General features: G+C 36.2%; 2 protein-coding genes and 2 pseudogenes across 2 annotated transcripts; 1 reads left to right on the top strand and 3 right to left on the bottom strand.

Moving 5' to 3' along the window:
• Window positions 1–1,768: 1,768 nt before the first annotated feature.
• Window positions 1,769–3,581, bottom strand: LOC148213339 (UDP-glycosyltransferase 73C5 pseudogene; annotated as a pseudogene).
• A 1,933-nt stretch (window positions 3,582–5,514) lies between these two features.
• On the bottom strand, window positions 5,515–7,309 carry LOC148213340 (UDP-glycosyltransferase 73C5 pseudogene; annotated as a pseudogene).
• Window positions 7,310–9,671: 2,362 nt separating this feature from the next.
• On the top strand, window positions 9,672–11,560 carry LOC111013662 (UDP-glycosyltransferase 73D1-like). The gene is made up of 2 exons (XM_022288152.2): window positions 9,672–10,016; window positions 10,108–11,560. The coding sequence occupies exons 1-2, from the start codon at window positions 9,853–9,855 to the stop codon at window positions 11,426–11,428; spliced, it is 1,485 nt and encodes a 494-aa protein (XP_022143844.1). The 5' UTR covers window positions 9,672–9,852; the 3' UTR covers window positions 11,429–11,560.
• A 776-nt stretch (window positions 11,561–12,336) lies between these two features.
• Window positions 12,337–15,956, bottom strand: LOC111013567 (O-methyltransferase 1, chloroplastic). Its single transcript, XM_022288034.2, has 7 exons — window positions 15,628–15,956; window positions 13,882–14,027; window positions 13,670–13,790; window positions 13,315–13,439; window positions 13,073–13,201; window positions 12,806–12,976; window positions 12,337–12,581 (listed from the first exon to the last, which is right to left on the bottom strand). Exons 1-7 carry the CDS (start codon window positions 15,815–15,817, stop codon window positions 12,510–12,512), a joined length of 954 nt encoding a protein of 317 aa, XP_022143726.1. The 5' UTR covers window positions 15,818–15,956; the 3' UTR covers window positions 12,337–12,509.
• Window positions 15,957–19,174: the final 3,218 nt, after the last annotated feature.

Consider the following 19,174-nt stretch of genomic DNA (forward strand, 5'->3'; position numbering starts at 1 on the left):
GAAACACGTTTAGGAAATAAATTCCAAGAAACAAGCGTGCGTGAAAGTCGTGCGACCTATTTGTTTATTTATTTAATTTTAGTGGAAAGGCAGGATTTATTTATCCCAACCCTTTTAAAAAACACTTGAAGAATAAAAGCAATGTTTGTAACCATAAATTTTGAATTTCAATCACATTAGACTTTAATTTTTAGTTTAAATACTATTTTAGTGTGGTAGCTTTTGTTCATTTTCGGTCTATATTGTTTTTTTTTTGGTTCAAAATGTCCTTTTTTTACTTGTATAGTTTTTAAAATTGGTCATTTTGGTCCCTTTTTACAGAAATTTGACACAAATTCTATACCTAATATAAATTCATGACTATATTTCAAGAATTTTATTGATCGTAATATACTGAAAAAATGAGATAAAATCAAAATGCTAATTTTTTTTAAAGTACATGGATCGAAACACACGTTTAAATTTGTGAATACTCGAATATCTTTTAAGTAGTTGATTTTATGCCTTAATCGAGATTAATTTTGTATCAGGTTTGATTGTTTATTTATTTTAGTTAAAATTAGTAAGTTTTGGAATATTTCAATTTGCTTTTGTTCAAATTAATCCTTTTTTTTTCTTTAACGTCTTGTAATATTTATCTAAGATTCAATGAGTTGAAATTGAAAGTCTACCGTTGTTTTTTTCCCCTTCAAACCTACTTTTAATAAACTTTTCTTTAACCTACTTTTAATAAACTTTTCTTTATTAGCTGTTTCACGAACGGAGATGCCTTTTATATATATATATATATATAATTTAAATTGTTTTATACCATCTTGTTTAAATTCATCATTAAATCAAATTAAGAATAATAAGTTAGCATTTTAATTAAGTGTAATGTTGATTGACGAATGTTAATTTTGATATTAAAAATTAAAAATTAGTGTAATTAATTATTGGTTTAAATGATGTTTGTATATCCTTAATTTCAATAATCATTTTTGTTTTTTAGTTTTCTATTTTTCAAAATTTAGCTTATAAACACTACTTACACAATTACACCAATAATTTATTCTTTTGCTTTTTTTATCTATTTTTTAAAAACATTTTCAAAATCTAAATTAAATTTTAAAAACTACAAACATTATTTTAAGAGTTTATTTTAGTTTTGACATTTGACTAAAATTTAAACGTGTTTATAAAAACAAGGGTGAAAAACAATAGGTAAGAAATTGAGAGGAAATAGCATAATGTTTTGAAAGCCAAAACTTTTAAGATATGTTATTTTAGTCCTTATCGGGTAAGAAATGAAAATTTTTTTGCAAAGGGTAGAAAACTCACGATAATGTTTTAATAAAACAATTTTTTAAGAAGAAAGCTTCCTTAATACTTGCTTATTGATTATAAAGTTATTTCTTGCTTAATCACGAACTATAAATTATCAACCTAACATAACTCATCCCTATAAAGTACTGCAAAAAAATCACAAACAGTCAATTTTAAAAGATTTTTTTATGTTATCATTAGATAGGCACCCATCAAATTTTTCAGTCTCTTGGTAAATGGGAGAAGAGTTTGATTTTATTTTATTTTATTTTTAAAGTGAAATATTTCACCCAAACAGTTCTATAAATGTACTATTATACATATGATTGAGTGGTGCATGCTATATAGTATGATACTATCTAATTTCCTCTAATAGCACAATCAGATTAGTGTCACGTCCAAAGTACCAAGACTGCTTATTTCTCTAAAACAGTAAAAAGACAAGACCTCTTGAACTCGATCATACTCTTTCCCTTTGCCAGTAAGACTTTATTTACCCTTTCCTTTGTAAATTCAACACACACTATAACTAAATTAAAATAAAAGGAAAAAGAAACATATTTACGTTGCATGTATAATGAATGCTTAATAAGAGATCAAATTATCTCTCTCTCTCGATCAAAAAAGAGAAGTTGGAATCCTCACTCTCACGAAGTTAATAATAATAATAAATCATCTCTGCCAAATTCCCCAAGAAAAATTCCAGCAATTTTCCAAATTCCCTAATCAGAATCCCTAATTTTGCGTATTTCCTGGATCAACAACGAGATGTTAAGGAAAGAAGAGCCACCCTCTCCCACAGCTTTCTTCGCCAATTCCCCAAACTGTGCAGCCCTCTTTCTCCGGCTCTCCGCTTCTTCTCCTTCCCCCATCACCTCTTCAATGGCTTCCCTAACATCTTCCCTTCTCACCTGCACCTCACTGTTCTCATCTTTCCCCCATTTCACAGGCATTTTCGCCCCCACCCCCACACCAATTCTCAGCACATTCACCAGCTCCTGCTCGTTCACGAACTGCTCCGAAAACAGCGGCCACGAAGCCATCGCCACCCCCGCCGCCACCCCTTCCAGAATCGAGTTCCACCCGCAGTGCGTCACAAATCCCCCGATCGCCGGATGCGACAGTATCAGAACCTGCGGTGCCCATCCCCGAATCACAACCCCTCTCCCTCTGATCCTCTCTTCGTACCCTGTTTCCGTTATCCATTTCTGCAGTTCCTCGAAATCGTTCGCGGTTCTTATCACCCACACGAAGGGCCGGTTCGTCGCCTCCAGTCCCTGCCCTAATTCGATCAATTGCGGCGCCTCCAGATTGCAGAGGCTGCCGAGGCATACGTAGGTTACGGATTTAGGGTTTTGGGAATCGAGCCATTTTAGGCAACTGTGGACCTCGTGGGCCATTGGTGATTGGGCTCCTCTTTCGGCCTTTTCGTTGTCGTCTCTGTTGCATAACGAGACCGGGCCCACGCACCAGATTCTTCCGCTGCCCTGATTCTTGGTCGCCTCCACATACGCCGCCTCCAGCTCTTCGAAGCTGTTGACGATTTTCCCGAACGCCCTTCGTTCCGCGTCGCCCATTTTTTGGTAAAACGGGATCATGTCTGGGACCTGAGTCGTCGGCAATTGGGCGTTGTTGAATTCGATTTTGTGCGGCAAATCTGGGACGGTGAAGTACTCGTGGTCGGAGGCGACGGTGGTCTGGATCATGGAGGAGAAGGTCTTGTGCATAGCGACGTGAGCGAAGCAGGAGCTTCCGACGAAGGAAATCCAGGGGATTTTGAGGTTGTCGGCGATGTCGAGAGTCCACGTTAGAGTGGAATCGGAGATGATGCAGGAGGGCGGGGGGTTGAGGTCGCCGACGAGTTGCTCCGCCGGGAGTTGGAGTTGGAAAAGGGAAGTGAAGAAGGGGAAGATTTTATCGGAGGAAGGAAGCTGGTCGAGGAACTGGAATTGTTGCGGTGATTGGGAGGGGAAGTTGAGGAGGAGGATGCGGATTTGGAGGCCGGAGGCGGTGGCTCGAGCGACGGCGCTGTTGATTCGCAGGGCTTGTGGGGGCGTGACGAGGAGCGTGGCGATGGCGCCGCGTTGGGCTAGAAGTTTGGCGATGTCTACCATGGGAAGCATGTGGCCTTGAGCCATGAGAGGGAAGAAGACGAAGTGAAGCGGATTTGAATTATTGGAAGCCATGGGAGGAAGGGGGATCATATGGATTGGTTGCGGGGGTTTACTGAATCGAGACTTTATATTATTATTTTTAATGTAAAGTTTATTGAATCGAGATTCGTAGGCATTAATCTTCCACGTGTCATATGGGTTGAGTTTGATACTTTATCGAATCAAATATTGGTTCCATCGACGGTCAAATCAATTTCACATGCAAGCCCTCCAGTCCACACTCCGAAACAAATGCCAACAGCTTATTAAAAAAAACAAAAAAAAAAGTCTAAAAAAAAATGAAGAATAATTATAAAAAAAGCAACTACTTAGATTTGCACATGACCTAAAATGTTTTGTAAAAATGACACTGCATGTTATTGATATATTTCACGGTAAAATACATTTTTAGGATTTGAATTCTGTGTTCATTTAGTTCACGAGGTATAACTTTCAAAAATAGTAAGTTACCGATATATATTATTTGTTGTCCACATTCAATTGGCATAGTTTCAAAGAAATTTATTTATTTATTGTCCCAACATTGGTGCTAAAGGTGGAGTACAATGTTGTGATATTTAACTACATATCATTTACATTTACGTGAATAACCTTTTCAAAAGGATATATATATATATATATATATATATATATATTTACGTGAATAATGTGACACTTTCAAACTAAACATAATAAGCAAAATTCATGCCAGCTTTGCACAATCCCAATCGTACTACCACAGAAATATTGAAACAAAAAGGTAATGGAAATGGTAAAATATTAGGGACCAAGCTTTAAGCAATTCCCGCACGCGAAACACGTGCAGGCATAACCTTCGACCTCCGTTGAAAAACGTGGGAAGAAGAATCTATGTAATTTGCAGTGCCAGTGGTGAGCACAAGAAAAATAAACATATATTTTTCCCTTTTACAGAATATGTACAAACAAAACAATACTATTCAAACTCAAAGCGACACATCTCCTGTACTTTCTATCCACCATATTCTCCAAAATGATCATATGAAAATTATTAAAGATTTAAATCCTTTTCAGCTACCACGTGGGTGTGTGTGTATATATATATATATATAGTTGATCTTCATCGACCTTATGATGTTGATATTCTTGAATTAAAGGAATTCTTTATCTAGAACTTAGAATTGTATTTATAAATTTTTTGTTTAAATTTTTGCTTTTTTGTCCATTAAATGATTCCAAACATTATCCGATTTATCCTAAGAAAGTTTTTCTCTAGTGAACAAAGATATCTTTTTCCTATCATTCAAAAAAGTTCACTAAAGGAGGTGTAAAAACTATCCTCTCTTTTTCAGTTCGTAACTGTGTGACATTTCATTTTTAACAGCATTTTTCAAATTTATCATTTTTAATATATCGAGATGGACGATTTCATCATTCATATTTGATCCTATGAGCATAGAGATTTTGATCCTATGGTTGACAAAAATTTTTGATCTGATGATGATTTAAATTGTGAATGACCACATCTATTTATACAGTCTGCTATGGACTCAGGTGGGTTTGGATCCAACCTATTTATTTTAGATCAAATACCACGATGGCGTACTCTAATTGAACCAACTTATGTCATACATAGCGTAATCTTAATGGACCAATTTATGCCATGCATGTGATGCAATTTGATTGGTCCAACTCAAATGACGAAAAGATAGACATATGACATTATTTAATTAGTCAATTTTTATTTGTATAACTTTTACTAGACACTAGCCAAATTCTAATTCGACCTCAATTGAATGACATATAATTTTATTTTGTGACAATTTGTGATTTATTGAAATTTATAACTTTAATATTAATTTGTTGTATTTTATTCCTGCACTTTTAAGAAACATATTGCAAAATTTTTTAGTTTGTTCTAATTTCCATTCTAAATTTTTATCCTTGTAAATTTTTTTATACTAAACACGGTGTAAAATGGACTTTTTCTTATTTTCTACCAATATGAGTTTATTTCACCGACCAAAAGTAAAGTAGACCCTAATCAAGATTTTGAAAAATAGAAACACCAGATAAAGATTTTGAAAAACAATACATTGATTTAAGGAAATTAGGATTTAAACAAAAATTAAATTAATTGGATTCACAGTTTCGAAACTCTTCGATGAGCAGCGAGAGGTTCCGATGAGAAGATCCACCCTCTCCCATGGCGTTCTCCGCCATCTCACTGAATTCTCTCACTCTCTTCCTCCTCTCCCCATTTTCCTCCATCACCTCTTTAATGGCTTCCGCGACCCTCTCTTTTCCGATATCCTCTCCTTCTCCCTTCCCCGACTTAACCCCAATCTTCAGCTCTTCAACCACCAGCTTCTCGTTGCAAAATTGGTCGCCAAACAGCGGCAAAGTAACCATCGGAACGCCGGCGGCGATCCCCTCCACAACGGAGTTCCATCCGCAGTGGGTCAAAAACCCGCCGACGGCCGGGTGCGACAGAATCAGAAGCTGCGGCGCCCACCCCCTCACCACAATCCCTCTCCCTTCGATTCTCCTCTCGAAACCCTCTCCCGAGATCCACTCGTTCACTTCCCCCAAATTCCTCCCCGCCCTCAACAGCCACACAAATGGCTTCCTCGATTGCTCCAGACCTAGCCCCAATTCCGCCATCTGCGCCACCGGCAGATCGCTGAGGCTGCCCAGGGAGACGTAGAGCACCGAGTTAGGGCTTTGCGAATCCAGCCATTTCAAGCACCGATCGGCGCCTGATTTTGAAATTTGCGAGCCTCTTTCGGCCCTGTCGTTTTCGTCCAAATTGCAGAGCGAAACCGGCCCCACGCACCACGTTCTTCTACTTCCGGTTAGGTCTTCGTACTCCTCCACATAATCCCTCTCCATCTCCTCGAAGCTATTGACGACCATCCCGTACGCGCCCCTCTTGGCTGCCTCCACTCGTTTGAAGAAATCGTCGGTGGGTTTCTGTTTCGTCTTCTCGCAGATCAACTGGCAGAAGGCGGAGCCCGGGTGGAAGGCGATCCAGGGGATTCGGTGCTTGCGGGCGACGTCGGCGGTCCAGGGGAGGTAGAGATCGGCGACGATGCAGGTCGGAGGAGGGGTTAAATTGAGGATTATTTGTTCGGTTTGGGGCTGTAGATTGGCGAGGCAGATGAGGAAGGAGTAGGCCAAATGGAAGGAAGGGAGCTGGTCGAGATTCTCGCAGGCGGGAGGGGAACCGGCGGATTGGAGGACATGGAAATCGAGGAGGTGGAGATGGATTTGGAGGCCCGATCGGTGGGCTCTGGCGAGGAGATTTTGGAAGCGGGATGCGTTGTGGGGAGAGGTGAGAATGGAGACGATGGCGCCGCGGCGCGCGAGTAGCCTGGCGAAGTCTACGGTTGGAATCATGTGGCCTTGTGCCATTAGAGGGAACAGGACGAAGTGAGTAGTACTAGTGGAAGCCATTGGAGCAGAGAAGAAAACTCTCTAAGCTATGGCATGGAGATGAACTCTTCGCGGCGGTTAAATAGAGAATTTTTTTTTTTTTTTCAACTACGAATTGAGTATCAGGTGTGTTGAGTGAAGTTGGAAGAGAAGTTTCACTAACATCACCTCAAATAACATCCTATGGGCCTAAGAGATGCCTCCGCCGTGAAGAAAGATTAAGCTTGTTTGGTAACGGATGTTAAACAAAAAAAATAAAAAGTCACAAAATTTCGAGGTCGAACTCTGAACGTCTTATATAATTGTGATCGTATGTACCACTAGTGATCATATGTCCAAACTCTGTAATTCTTATATAATTGTGATCATATGCATCACCAGTGATCATATGCACCACCAGACCATTGAATGTTTTGTTGAAACGTGAGACAAATATATTATTTAACTTAAGAAGGCGTCTGGACACAAAATAAAGAAACAGAAACTGTAAAAGAAACGTTTCTCAACGGGATTGGTTACCAAAGATGTCTGTTTCTCAAAAAATGAAAAACAGCAGAAAACGAGAACATTAACAAACGAGTCATAAAATAGATATTTTAAAAAATTACGAGAATTAAATAAGTACCATAGATTTAAGGACCAAGATAATATTTGCATTTTCTTATGAAACCATCATGGCTTGGTTCATCGCTAGTTGTTTCTGACGGTTTTTGTTCCAGATGAGGATTGATGCAGAAAAAAGAGGACAGAATGAGGGAGGGGGAGTCTGCCAATTCTCTCTCCAAGCACGAGTAGGAATAGGAAATGAGGTGCATGAGAATCACAAATAAGAAAAATTATTTCTTGAAAAGAGAAAGGAGCCATACTCAAGAATATCGAAGGACAAAGAAAGCCATTCTAGGAGTAATAATTGGCTCATTCCCACCCAACAAAAAAAGTTCGAACCAAATGTTATTGAGAGGAAATGGATTCAATCCTCATGATTATGATTTGAGAAAAAGTTGGTCCAAACACTTACGGATAATATATATATATATATATGTTTCAAATATTTGTAGCGAATGTTTTAAATTTCGATGTCAATAGATATTTCTAAATAGTTTTAAAATATATTATGTCTATATTGATAAAATTTTGTTGTATTTTTCATATTTTGTGGATATTTTTTTTTTGTTGTAATATTATAGAAATATCGATCAACCCCTCATGTCGATGTCAAACTCATGTACACGTGAAAATATCAATGAAAATGTCGATAAATATTTAATATCATATTCATAGCTACTACGTAGGGATCGGGCGGGGGACAAGGACCCTACACTCTAAAATTGAAATAGGAAAAAATTCCTTCCCCGGCCAATGGGGCAGGTCTCTATTGGGGCTAATTCCCCATGACCCCTATCACTATAAATCTACAATCACAAACTTATGACTTATGCAGGTATGAAAAATACCAATAACCAGTCATATTCCATGTACCTTATTTTTCAATAAAAATAAAATTAAGAAACCAAAATAATATACTATTTAAGCAATAACACAATAGTTATAAAAACTAAAGTAGGGAGGTAAAGAGAAAAATTGAGACAACACAACTTGATTTTTCTTTGCTTTTTGAAATTGTGATTTCAAAACTAAGATAAGATCTATGACGTCTTGATTATGAAATTGTATGGAAGTTTCTCTCATTTTTCTCTGCTATGTTGGTAACCAGAAGAAAAGAAAAAAAAAAAAAAGGTTAGAAAAAGACTTAGTAAATCAGTCTATATATATAATCATTATTCCATCTCCACTACCTTTTTCTAAATTCCATTATGTTATATTAAAACTGACTTTTATATTATGATTTTGTTAAAAATAACCCAATCATTTTAAGTTAAATTATATTTTTAGTCTTAATATAAATTAGAGGTGATTTATGTACATGTCATATATGAATTAAATTTTTCAAATTCATCCCACCAAATCCATTAGTTAAGTTTTTTTTTATTAAATGGTGGTTCATTCAGGTTTAATAAGGTATTTGTTGTATGTTATTCAATTCTTTCCTTTAGGGACTATAAGTGTTTGTGACGATTTAGGTGGACGTAGCTGATTGGTTTCATCTTGGACTAAAGGGTGACGATCATATCTCATCATGATCATGCATGCTTATTGTTACAAAAACAATCCAAAACTGTCAATTGCCGAAGTATTTTATTAGAAGTTGGGATGATCCATACGTAACTTCAATAACATTGTTGTTTAATAAGACTATCTATTGTTATTAGATGACATTAACAACATTTACTCATTAACGGAGAACTTTTAACCCTAATATTCACACTTTACTTAATAATATGTCTTTGTTTCTCTCTCTTTTTGTTAGTAGACATTATAAATATTTTATTGTAGGTAACAAGGCCACTAAACCTCTCCATTTCAAATTTTGCTCCTTAAAAACTTCTCTGCGAAGACGATAATCAGAAGAAAAATTACCAATCAATAAACCTACCTCGGTATCTCGTTACACTTAATCTTTTTATAACTTCGTTTAAATCAATCTATTCACTGGTGAGTTGTCGACATTCATAATCGTATATATCCTATTTTTAAATTGAATTCTCGTTTGAATTTTTGAACTCTAATACTTTATCAACATTTACGAGATTTCATCTCAAAATCAATTGTCAAGGAAAATAGTAACTTAGTTATCTTATAAGTTTTGTTAGGTCCTTATCATTTCAATGTGAGAACTGAATAATGATAAAAACTATTTGAAACAGTAATCACAACCACCAAAATAAAATATAATACTATATATATATAGACCAAACTACACGCGAGAAAATACATTAACAACTCTTGATGAGTGGCTTTCAGAAAGAAAAGAAAAAAAGAAAAAAAAATATTGTGTTTTGGTTTACTTTTAAATATGTATTAGTAAAGTCGGCTTCAAAAACAGAGCTCGTCTCAATTTTCCTCTGTTTTCAGTCCATCGATGGCTTCCGCCGGCTGCAGCCAGGTTGATGAGGTTCAGCCCCACTTTGTTGTAGTTCCCCTCTTGGCCCAAGGCCATATGATCCCCATGATCGACATCGCCGCTCTTCTCGCCCGCCGCGGTGCCCATGTCACCGTCGTCACCACTCCATATAATGCCACCAGGTTCCACACAACCAACAAGAAAAATTTAAGTTTTTCTCTTTCTTCTTCTAATTTTACTGTAAAATTGTGTGCCTCTGCTCTGCTCTTTCAGGTTCGAACAGTTCTTCGCTCGAGCCGAGCAATCAGAGCTCGCGATTTCGCTCCTCCAAATCCCGTTCCCTTGCCTGGAAGTTGGCCTCCCAATCGGCTGCGAGAATCTCGATGCTCTGCCTTCTCGTGCCCTTCTCAGGAAATTCTACAAGGCTCTGTCTTTGCTTCAGCAGCCATTGGAGCGGTTCTTGGACCTTCATCTTCTTCCTCCCACCTGCATACTTTCTGATAAGTATTTGTATTGGACGGCCGAAACAGCCCGCAGATTCCGATGCCCGAGAGTCGTTTTCCATGGCACTGGCTGCTTCTCGCTCTTGAGCTCCCACAATCTCCAGCTCCACAGTCCCCACACCTCCATTGATTCTGATTCCAAGCCATTTCTGGTCCCGGGACTGCCTCATGAGATCGAAATTACGAAATCCCAGCTCCCAGGATCTTTGATCAAGTCCCCTGATTTCCACGATTTTCGAGACAAAATCGCAGAGGCAGAGTTGGGAGCATATGGGGTTTTGGTGAATAGCTTCACAGAGCTCGAAAAAGGATACTCCGAGAAGTACGAGGAAGCAATCAACAAGAAAATCTGGTGCGTTGGGCCGGTTTCGCTCTGTAACCAAAAGAGTTCAGACAAATACGAGAGGGGAAACAGAGCATCAATAAAACAGAGCAATTGCTTGAACTGGCTCGACTCGAAGGACCCAAAATCGGTCCTTTACGTGTGTCTGGGCAGCCTATGTCGAATGAATCCTCAACAACTGATCCAAATTGGGCTGGCTCTAGAATCGGCCGCTCGTCCCTTCATCTGGGTGATCAAGAACAGAGAGGAGCTGGAGAAGTGGGTATCAGAGGGATTTGAGGAGAGAATCAAAGGCAGGGGATTGGTCATCGGAGGGTGGGCTCCGCAGGTGCTGATTCTGTCGCATCCAGCGATCGGAGGGTTCGTGACGCACTGCGGGTGGAACTCAACGGTGGAGGGGATCTGCGGCGGGGTGCCGATGATCACGTGGCCGCAGTTTGCAGAGCAGTTCTTGAACGAGAAGCTGGTGGTGGAGGTTCTGAAGATTGGAGTGAGGATTGGGGCGGCGGTGGAGAGGGCTGTGAGATGGGGGGAAGAGGAGAGAGTGGGAGTAATGGTGAAGAAGGAGGAAATTGAGAAGGCAATTGGGATGGTGATGGATGGTGGAGAAGAAGGAGAAGAGAGAAGAAGAGCTGAAGATTTGGGGAAAATGGCCGCAAAAGCTATGGAAAATGGAGGATCTTCTCATCTCAATTTGTCACTCTTCATCAAAGATGTAATGGCTGAATCAGCTCATCTCAAGGCTTAACTTTTCTTTATTTTTTTTTCTTTTGAAAGTTTGTCCCTATCATTTTTAATTTTTCTGCTTTTCTTTGTAATTTTAAAAATCTTACCTTTAAGTTTTTAAATTTTCAATTATGGTTTAGTTAAACTTTATCCATACTAATTTTTATCTAATAGTCACTTTTAGAAGACATAATTTTAAAAGAAATAAACTTGTAATTAAAAAAAATCTTTAGTATGCTTTTACTTGTCTTAAAAATAAATTTGAGCTCTTAAATTTTAAAAACAAAAACGAGTGGTTTGAAAACCAATTTTGAGTTCTCAAAACTTTGCTTGGATTTTGAGAATATTTTTAAAAAATGTAGATAATAACAATAAAAAAGAGAATTAAAATTTCAAAAATAGAAAATTAGAAATAAAATGGTTATCTAATTAAACATAACCTAAATTAAAATTTATTCGAACAAAAATAAATATAGATGTACTTTGCTCCTAATTTGTGATTAACTAGGAGTAGAAGAGGTCAACTTATCAACTAATTATAAGTTCGAAAAGGAATAGACATTTACCTAAATAGCAAAAAATAAATGTATTTTAAAATATAGCAAAAAGATTGAAATTCTATGGGAACAGTATAATTCAAACTTTTTTTTTATATAAAAAACCAAATTTAAGCTCAAATACATAACATAAAATACACCAAAAAATCCCACTTACATTATATTTGATAAAAATGAAAAGTTGTAAATTTTTTAAATACATATTAAACTTGTTTTTTAGTTCAACAGGTGAGCTGTAAGAATTTAATTTTTAAGTAGTCACATTAAATTTTGAAACGAGAAAATTGTAAACTTTTTTAACTACATAGTAAATTTATGTTATCTTTAGGATGAGTTACCCATTACCTTAGACGAGATGTGTTAAAAGAAACTATTAAAAAAAAAATTATATCTTTTTAATAAATATCAGATATCACTTTTTTTTTTGTCGTCTTCTAGATTTGCACATTTAAACCGGATTATGGAATGGACTGTAAATATTTACAATTGGGAATTACGAGCAAAAATGAAACAACAAAATTAAAATTGCTAATTTTATGAACAAAATCAAAGTTCTTCAAACCCTTCTTCATCTGCTCCGTCTTCAATCCTCTCATATTCCTTCCTCCAAGTTTCCATCTGAGAATGATTATATTTCGTATATCAGTCACTAATAAAGAAAATGAAGAGAACTTATTTATGTGAAGATAAAAATCAAAGCGTTAACAACTACAAGATTAAAGAATACAGCTGAAAGACCACTTCTCCAAGAATCAATCCAAAGAGAATAGCATTGAAATCAAACTAGATTTAGAATGCTTGCAGGAGCCCAGAAAACAGGCAGCAGGAACAAACTATTCTACCTGGTCGTCCGAAAAACGTAATTGTTCTGCAACAAATGGAATATTCTTATAGGGTCCCGATCTCAATTCCTTGCCTAATCTCCTTGCAACTTCCTCGAGGACGATTGTTTTCACCCGAAACCCATTGCTCATAAAAATTTTGTCCATCCACTTCGCAGTACTTGTACTAGACTGATAGGAATCAAACAAATGGTAACATGTTTAGACAGGCAGAGAAGCAATTGAAAGACAGATGAATATGCCTCAATAAAACTAAAGCAAACTAACCATGGACCTAATTTCAGTTTCAGCCAACCAAGAAGGTAATTCACCCAAGAAAAGGCTTCCTTTCATAGCCATGCTACTAACAATGAACATAATATCTTCAAAATCTACCAAAGTCTTAATAGGCAGTCCCTGAAATACAATAAGTAAATAGTAATATCTGAAGCACTTTAATATTTCGGCCCACATCTCTACTGTAATCAAAATTTCATTTCTTTCATTCGGTAAACAAGAGTGTTCATTACCTGCATTGCCCATATACTCGGTTGGTCTCCTTGGAAACCTCTAGTGCAAAGTTCTTGCTGTATATTTTGGGACTCGAATGGGACATGACAGAAAAAGTTGCCTCTTGGAATCTTAGCCCCATTTCCTAATCAATTTCAAGAAACGTCAGATCATATTCTACAATGAACTCCAAGAACCATATAGCTGCAATGAATTTCATGAACACGTATAACTCAGTTACGTGTTTTACTTTTAGAAGTTGAGAGAACTATATGGTCGATAAATTGGATAGCTCATAAAGCCCAATGTAAAGCTATAATTAACAGTAAAAGCCAGACATAGATCTCTTCATATAACGAATTGGAGAGAAAAAACCTTGCAGATCTTGAGCTGCTCTTTTGAAAACGTTGTCTGGGGATATGTCAAATATTATTGTCGATGTGGGCCAATGAAGCCTATATGGTCTAGTATCCATTCCATCTGTTAGCAACACAACCTGCACATATAAGAGAAGCGTTAGAAAAACTAATGAGTTGTTAGGTTCTAAGGTGAGTTCTGACTTCTTTCTTGTAATTATTTGCTAATACCTGCTTAACATCATTAATATGTTTTACTTTCTGAAGTAACTTATCATCTAAGAACTTAGTTGCAACACAATAGTGGTGAGAGCATTGCTCCATCTGAAGATTAGGAGAAACCAAACAGCCAGCATATTGATCAACAAAGAGGGGATCTGCATACAAATATTTGTCGAACAGATGTACACAATCATCTCCTTCATTTATATAAAAATAAGCCACAGCAGAATTATAACGAATTGGGAATGTTAGCAGAGCAATATATGGCCTTCTTTAATTTATTTATGTTGCAGAGCAATTTACTTCTTCCACAATCCAGCAATGCCCCCACCCTCTCTGTTTCTTAATCGACGCTTCCCCCTAGAGAAATTATTGGAAGAAGCTGCAAAGAGTATGGCCACACCATTCACGTGAATCGCGCTCCCTCCTTCTCACTCTCTTTCTCATTTAATCGACACTGTCTCCCTCTCTTCTCTTCTGTTGGGATTCTATTGTATTGTAGATTTTGATTCTCAAAATGCTGGTGGTCTTGATTTTTCTGGTGATAGCGACCCTGCCATTTATCAAATTGTAAGTTAGGGCTTTTGGGGGTGATGAGAAGCCAATGGGTGACAGTGACCATCGCCAGACCCACAACCATTATTATATCTGACATGCTTCTTCTTAATATTCTTAAAAGAATGGTGAACTAATGGCAGATCAAATTTGACAAAAGAAACTATTTCTCAAATTTCATCAGGAATGAGTGATGTAGATGTAGGATATTACAGGATAATTTTGTAATTTCCAGTAGGTTACTGTTTTTGTCAGTAAATGACTTTCAGGGAGTTGTTCTAATCAAGGCTTTGGCTTTTTTGTTGATACACTGATAGAATCAATTTTAATTGTTAGTCTAGATTTCCTTACGAGGATTCCTTGGGAGTGCTTAGGCTAGCTCATTTGTTATCAAAGGTGCTTAGGCCAACCATGGAGATTGATATTCAATGGCATATAGCAAAGTCCAGGAAGATAATTATTGAAGTACCTTCTTTTCAAGAAAAAGTGAGAGAGAGTGAGCAACGCGAACAAGATTTCCATTCAAATTTAATTGGAAGAGGTATGATCCAAGACGGAAAATAGAATCGATTTTCTGGTCAACATAAGGCTGTGCAAGACACATCAATGAGAAGAGTGGACAGGATGAGTATGATTGGGCATTTATCAAAAGAAATGACATACCAAATCACTAAGAAGGGATTTGTTCCTTTTTGGTTATAATCCATTTATACTTTGTACTCTAATATCCTAAGTCAATTACTCTTGAATGTTTCCAAAGACAGGACCTCGCAAGTTATTCACAAACGTGGAAAAGGTTACTGAATAAAAGGGTGCCTGATGTTGCTGCTGCTCATTCTGTAAGACATCTTATGACCATTGTATCCTAAAGTGATTTTCTATGGGCGACTGTCGTTAAATTTACCCTTTCTTTGATATACTCCAAGTTTATTGGTATCTTGAATTTGTGTTTTTGAAATTATGTTCAGGAAATGTGGAAATTGCAGAAACGGAGCCTTCAAGGCTCAAGCTATATATTATTTAATCTTATGAAGAAAGAGTATATAACCTCCATTAGTTTTTTTGTGTCAAAGCTCAAGGCCGCAGTGCCCTGACCAAGGAAGTAAATTGCTCTGCTACATAATGCTACTTATTTGCTAAGTGCACACGCACTGTTCGACGAAATGTCTGAGCGAGATGATAGGGTGAAATTGAACATACCCGGTCGGTGGGACTCAATGACACGGAGAGCCGCAGCTTCTTTGGCACTGAGGAACAAAGGGTCATCGTCTTCACTCAGATGCGCTCTGAGAACGCCAATTTGGTTCTTGGTGCGTGGTGATGGCGAGCGAAATACCAGAGTCTGCGGCGAAAGCATGCCCGCTCTCGAAAAGCTCCCCGTGAAAGCCATGGACGTATGTAACGAGAGATTTCAATGATGATGGTTTAGAGAGGCGCCAATGCAATTGCCAATCGTTCCGTCATCGACTATGCGACCATTTCTCTCTAGGAAGAACGTTAAGGAGATTTCTAAAAAGTGTGAACTTGATTGATAGATGTCCTTTAGTCAACCAGGAGTGGCAGCTTGTTTTACCCGGCTCGGCTCGGCTCTCAACTATGATAGAGAGACTAGCTCCAAAGTTCTTTGTCAATTAAATTTTCCTCAAATATTTGATATAAACTTATTGACATAATACGTTAGTAAAAGTTAATAGGAGAAAAAAGTATAAAGAAAAAAAAAAAACTTGAAATTTGTACTCATTTCTTTGGGATTCGGAGGAGGAATAAAGAAAGGAAAATACCTTCCTCCACAGCAACAAGGAACTTTTTACTCCTCGTCATTAAATATTTGACAACTTTGTTTTTGCATCTCTCCCTCGAAAAATACTTGACTCCATGAGCAACCTTGTCCCTCCTCACTCACCATTAAATATTGGACAACTAAGAGAGATAAAAAACAAAGATTTTTTAAAAATAATAATAAATTGTCAAATATTTAATAGTGCGAACTCAAGTATTTTACAAAAACAAAGACTTTTTTAAAAAACCAATTCTCTCCTTTAGGATAACTTTATAAGTCTCCCCATATATTTATTTTAAATGATGCGGCACTTAGGAGAGGGTAATTGAAGAAGAGGAGGGGCACCAAACGTGCACATACGCATGAAAACCTACGAAGTAGATGTTACTTTATGAACAAGCAACACAATATATGTTAATCTATTCTACATTGTGTGGCACGTGTCCTTGACCCAATGCAAATCTACCCTTCAGCAACATGTTAATTGTCACATCATCATTCTTTTACGTCAACTAATAGTCAACTCGACTTAAGAATCGATTAGAAATCAAACTCAAACTTTAGGGACAATAAATTCAAATTCCAGGACCAAATATGTCACTTTTGAAATTTAAAGATCAAATTAAAACTACACTTAAATTTCATAGACCAAAAGTGATTATTTTTAAACTTAGGACCAAATAGAAATCAAGTCCAAACATCACGAACCAAAAATATATTTTACCCATACTTCTATTATTTATTGGTTTATATGAACTCCATCAAATGAAACTAAAAGCTTAATGCTTTTTTTTTTTTTGAGATGAACTAAAAGCTTAATGTTAAAACTAAAAAAAATCCAATTCTTTTTCTTGGGTATTTTTAGACATACAAAATTTCCCAACTAAGAAAGTTTCAATTAATGAAATACCAAAGATTTTAATTCGTACATCAAGATAATATTAAATTATTCGCGACGAATTTTAATTAAATTTATTTATTAATTCTAGCTTATCATTACCATCATTATCAAAAGAAAAAATAATAATAAAATAATTTCGTCGTCCCAAGAGAACACTATAAAAGGAAGTTCAGTCTTCACTACAACGGAAGAACCGCCCGCCATTTCTCCAAATCTTTACACAAATGGATTCGATCGGATCAGAAGGCATGGGGGCGGCGGCTGCGGCGGCGGTGGAGGCGGCGGCCCAATCTCAGACAAGATTACCGCCAGGGTACCGATTTAAGCCGAGCGACGAACTTATCCTTACGCACTTTCTGAGGAACAAAGTTTCGGAGAAACCAAACGCATCAGCCGGAGGATTTATTCGCGATATAAAGTTTTCTCAGTTATTCGAAACGCCTCCCAATCGCTTCGGTATCATATATTAATTCATTAAATTCTTCTTCTTCTTCTTCTTTTTCTTCTTCTCAAAAACCCTAATTCTTGAATTTTGTGATCTAAACCCTAATTCTTGAAATATTATTGTGTGTCGTTGGTGTCAGTGCCATGCAACCCTAATTTGAGAGATTGGTATTTTTTCGTGCGTTCTGAGAAAGATTTGAAGGGAAATTATAATAATGCAAAGGATATTATAATGGTGGGGAATGGAGAAGGATATTGGAAATTCAGAGGGAATTCATATACAGTTCGAAATGAAGATGGAGAATTGATGGGGTTAAAGAGAGATGCTGTGTATTATAGAATTAGAACAAGATCAAATCCAGCTACAAAATTACCAAAAAGAACTCATTGGGCAATGGATATTTACCAATTACCTATCCACTTTGAGCAAGCTTCCCACCGCATCATTGTCAGAGGGGTGGGCTTAATTTTCTTCTTTCTCGAGATATGCATGACTTAATCAGTCGAGAGTTGTTTATATTCGTTATTCTTTTCTTTGTTTTGTTGCAGGTTGAAAAATGGTCGATGATTAGAATTAGAAGAGGGAAGAGTTATGAATGGAGAAAATCAGACGATCCTCGATACTATCGTTTTAGAACAAGAAAACGAGAATGTAGATATTTGTAAATCTATAATACTTTTGAACAATTTGCATGCATGAATGATCGTGTTTAATAATAAGTCCTCAATAATAATACTCCTTAGGTTTCTTATACATACGAAATTTGTTGTCTTATCTATTTATTTATTTAAAATTCCAGTTTTATTTTATTTTTTTATCTTTATCTTTATGGCAAATAAAAGAGTTTTGGTTAAAATATTATTTGGGTTGCTGTATTTTCAACTCTAATTAATTGTGATTTCTATACTTTTAACTTTGATTCATTTTGGACTACGTATTTTCAAAATATTCATTTTGGTCCATGTACTCTTGAAGTGATTATTTTGACCCCTTAATTTTATTTCTAATCTCATTTTTTCTACCACAATTTCAACACGGTACTACATTCAATATATATTTTTCAAATATAACTATTATTTTATATTAAAGAGTTTCCAGTATATGTAAAGTTTGTGTTAAAATTTTACAAATAGAGACTAGAATGATCATTTTTAGAAGAATAAGAACCAAAATAAATATTTTGAAAATACAAGAATTTTTCAATCACGTCTTCCCTCTAACATTTTTAGATAATTCCCCCTAGAAGAGTTTCTTCAAGAAAGATTTTTAAAGCAATTCATTTCTTTTTTAAAAAATTATTTATTACAAAATCTATTATAGATTTTGTTTTAAAAAAAATACTTTTAATTATTATCTTACATCACTTGAGAAACTCTACCAAACAAAGCATTAAGTTTTTTTTTTTAATATTTGTTTACAATTTTTTAAATTTTATCGGCAAGGTATAATTTAGTATCTTTATTTGATTAAATGACTTCATTTTTATGTGGTTGACACATTACTATTTCATATTAAAATATTTTTTTATTATTAATATAATATCATGCTAAATTATAAGGACATAATAGTAAAATATTATATTATCTTTTTATTTTTCGTGAACATTCAAACAAGAAATTTT

The sequence above is a fragment of the Momordica charantia genome, assembly GCF_013281855.1.
Source record: "Momordica charantia cultivar OHB3-1 chromosome 1 unlocalized genomic scaffold, Mcharantia_2.0 BLBB01000001.1, whole genome shotgun sequence".
Classification (NCBI taxonomy): domain Eukaryota; kingdom Viridiplantae; phylum Streptophyta; class Magnoliopsida; order Cucurbitales; family Cucurbitaceae; genus Momordica; species Momordica charantia.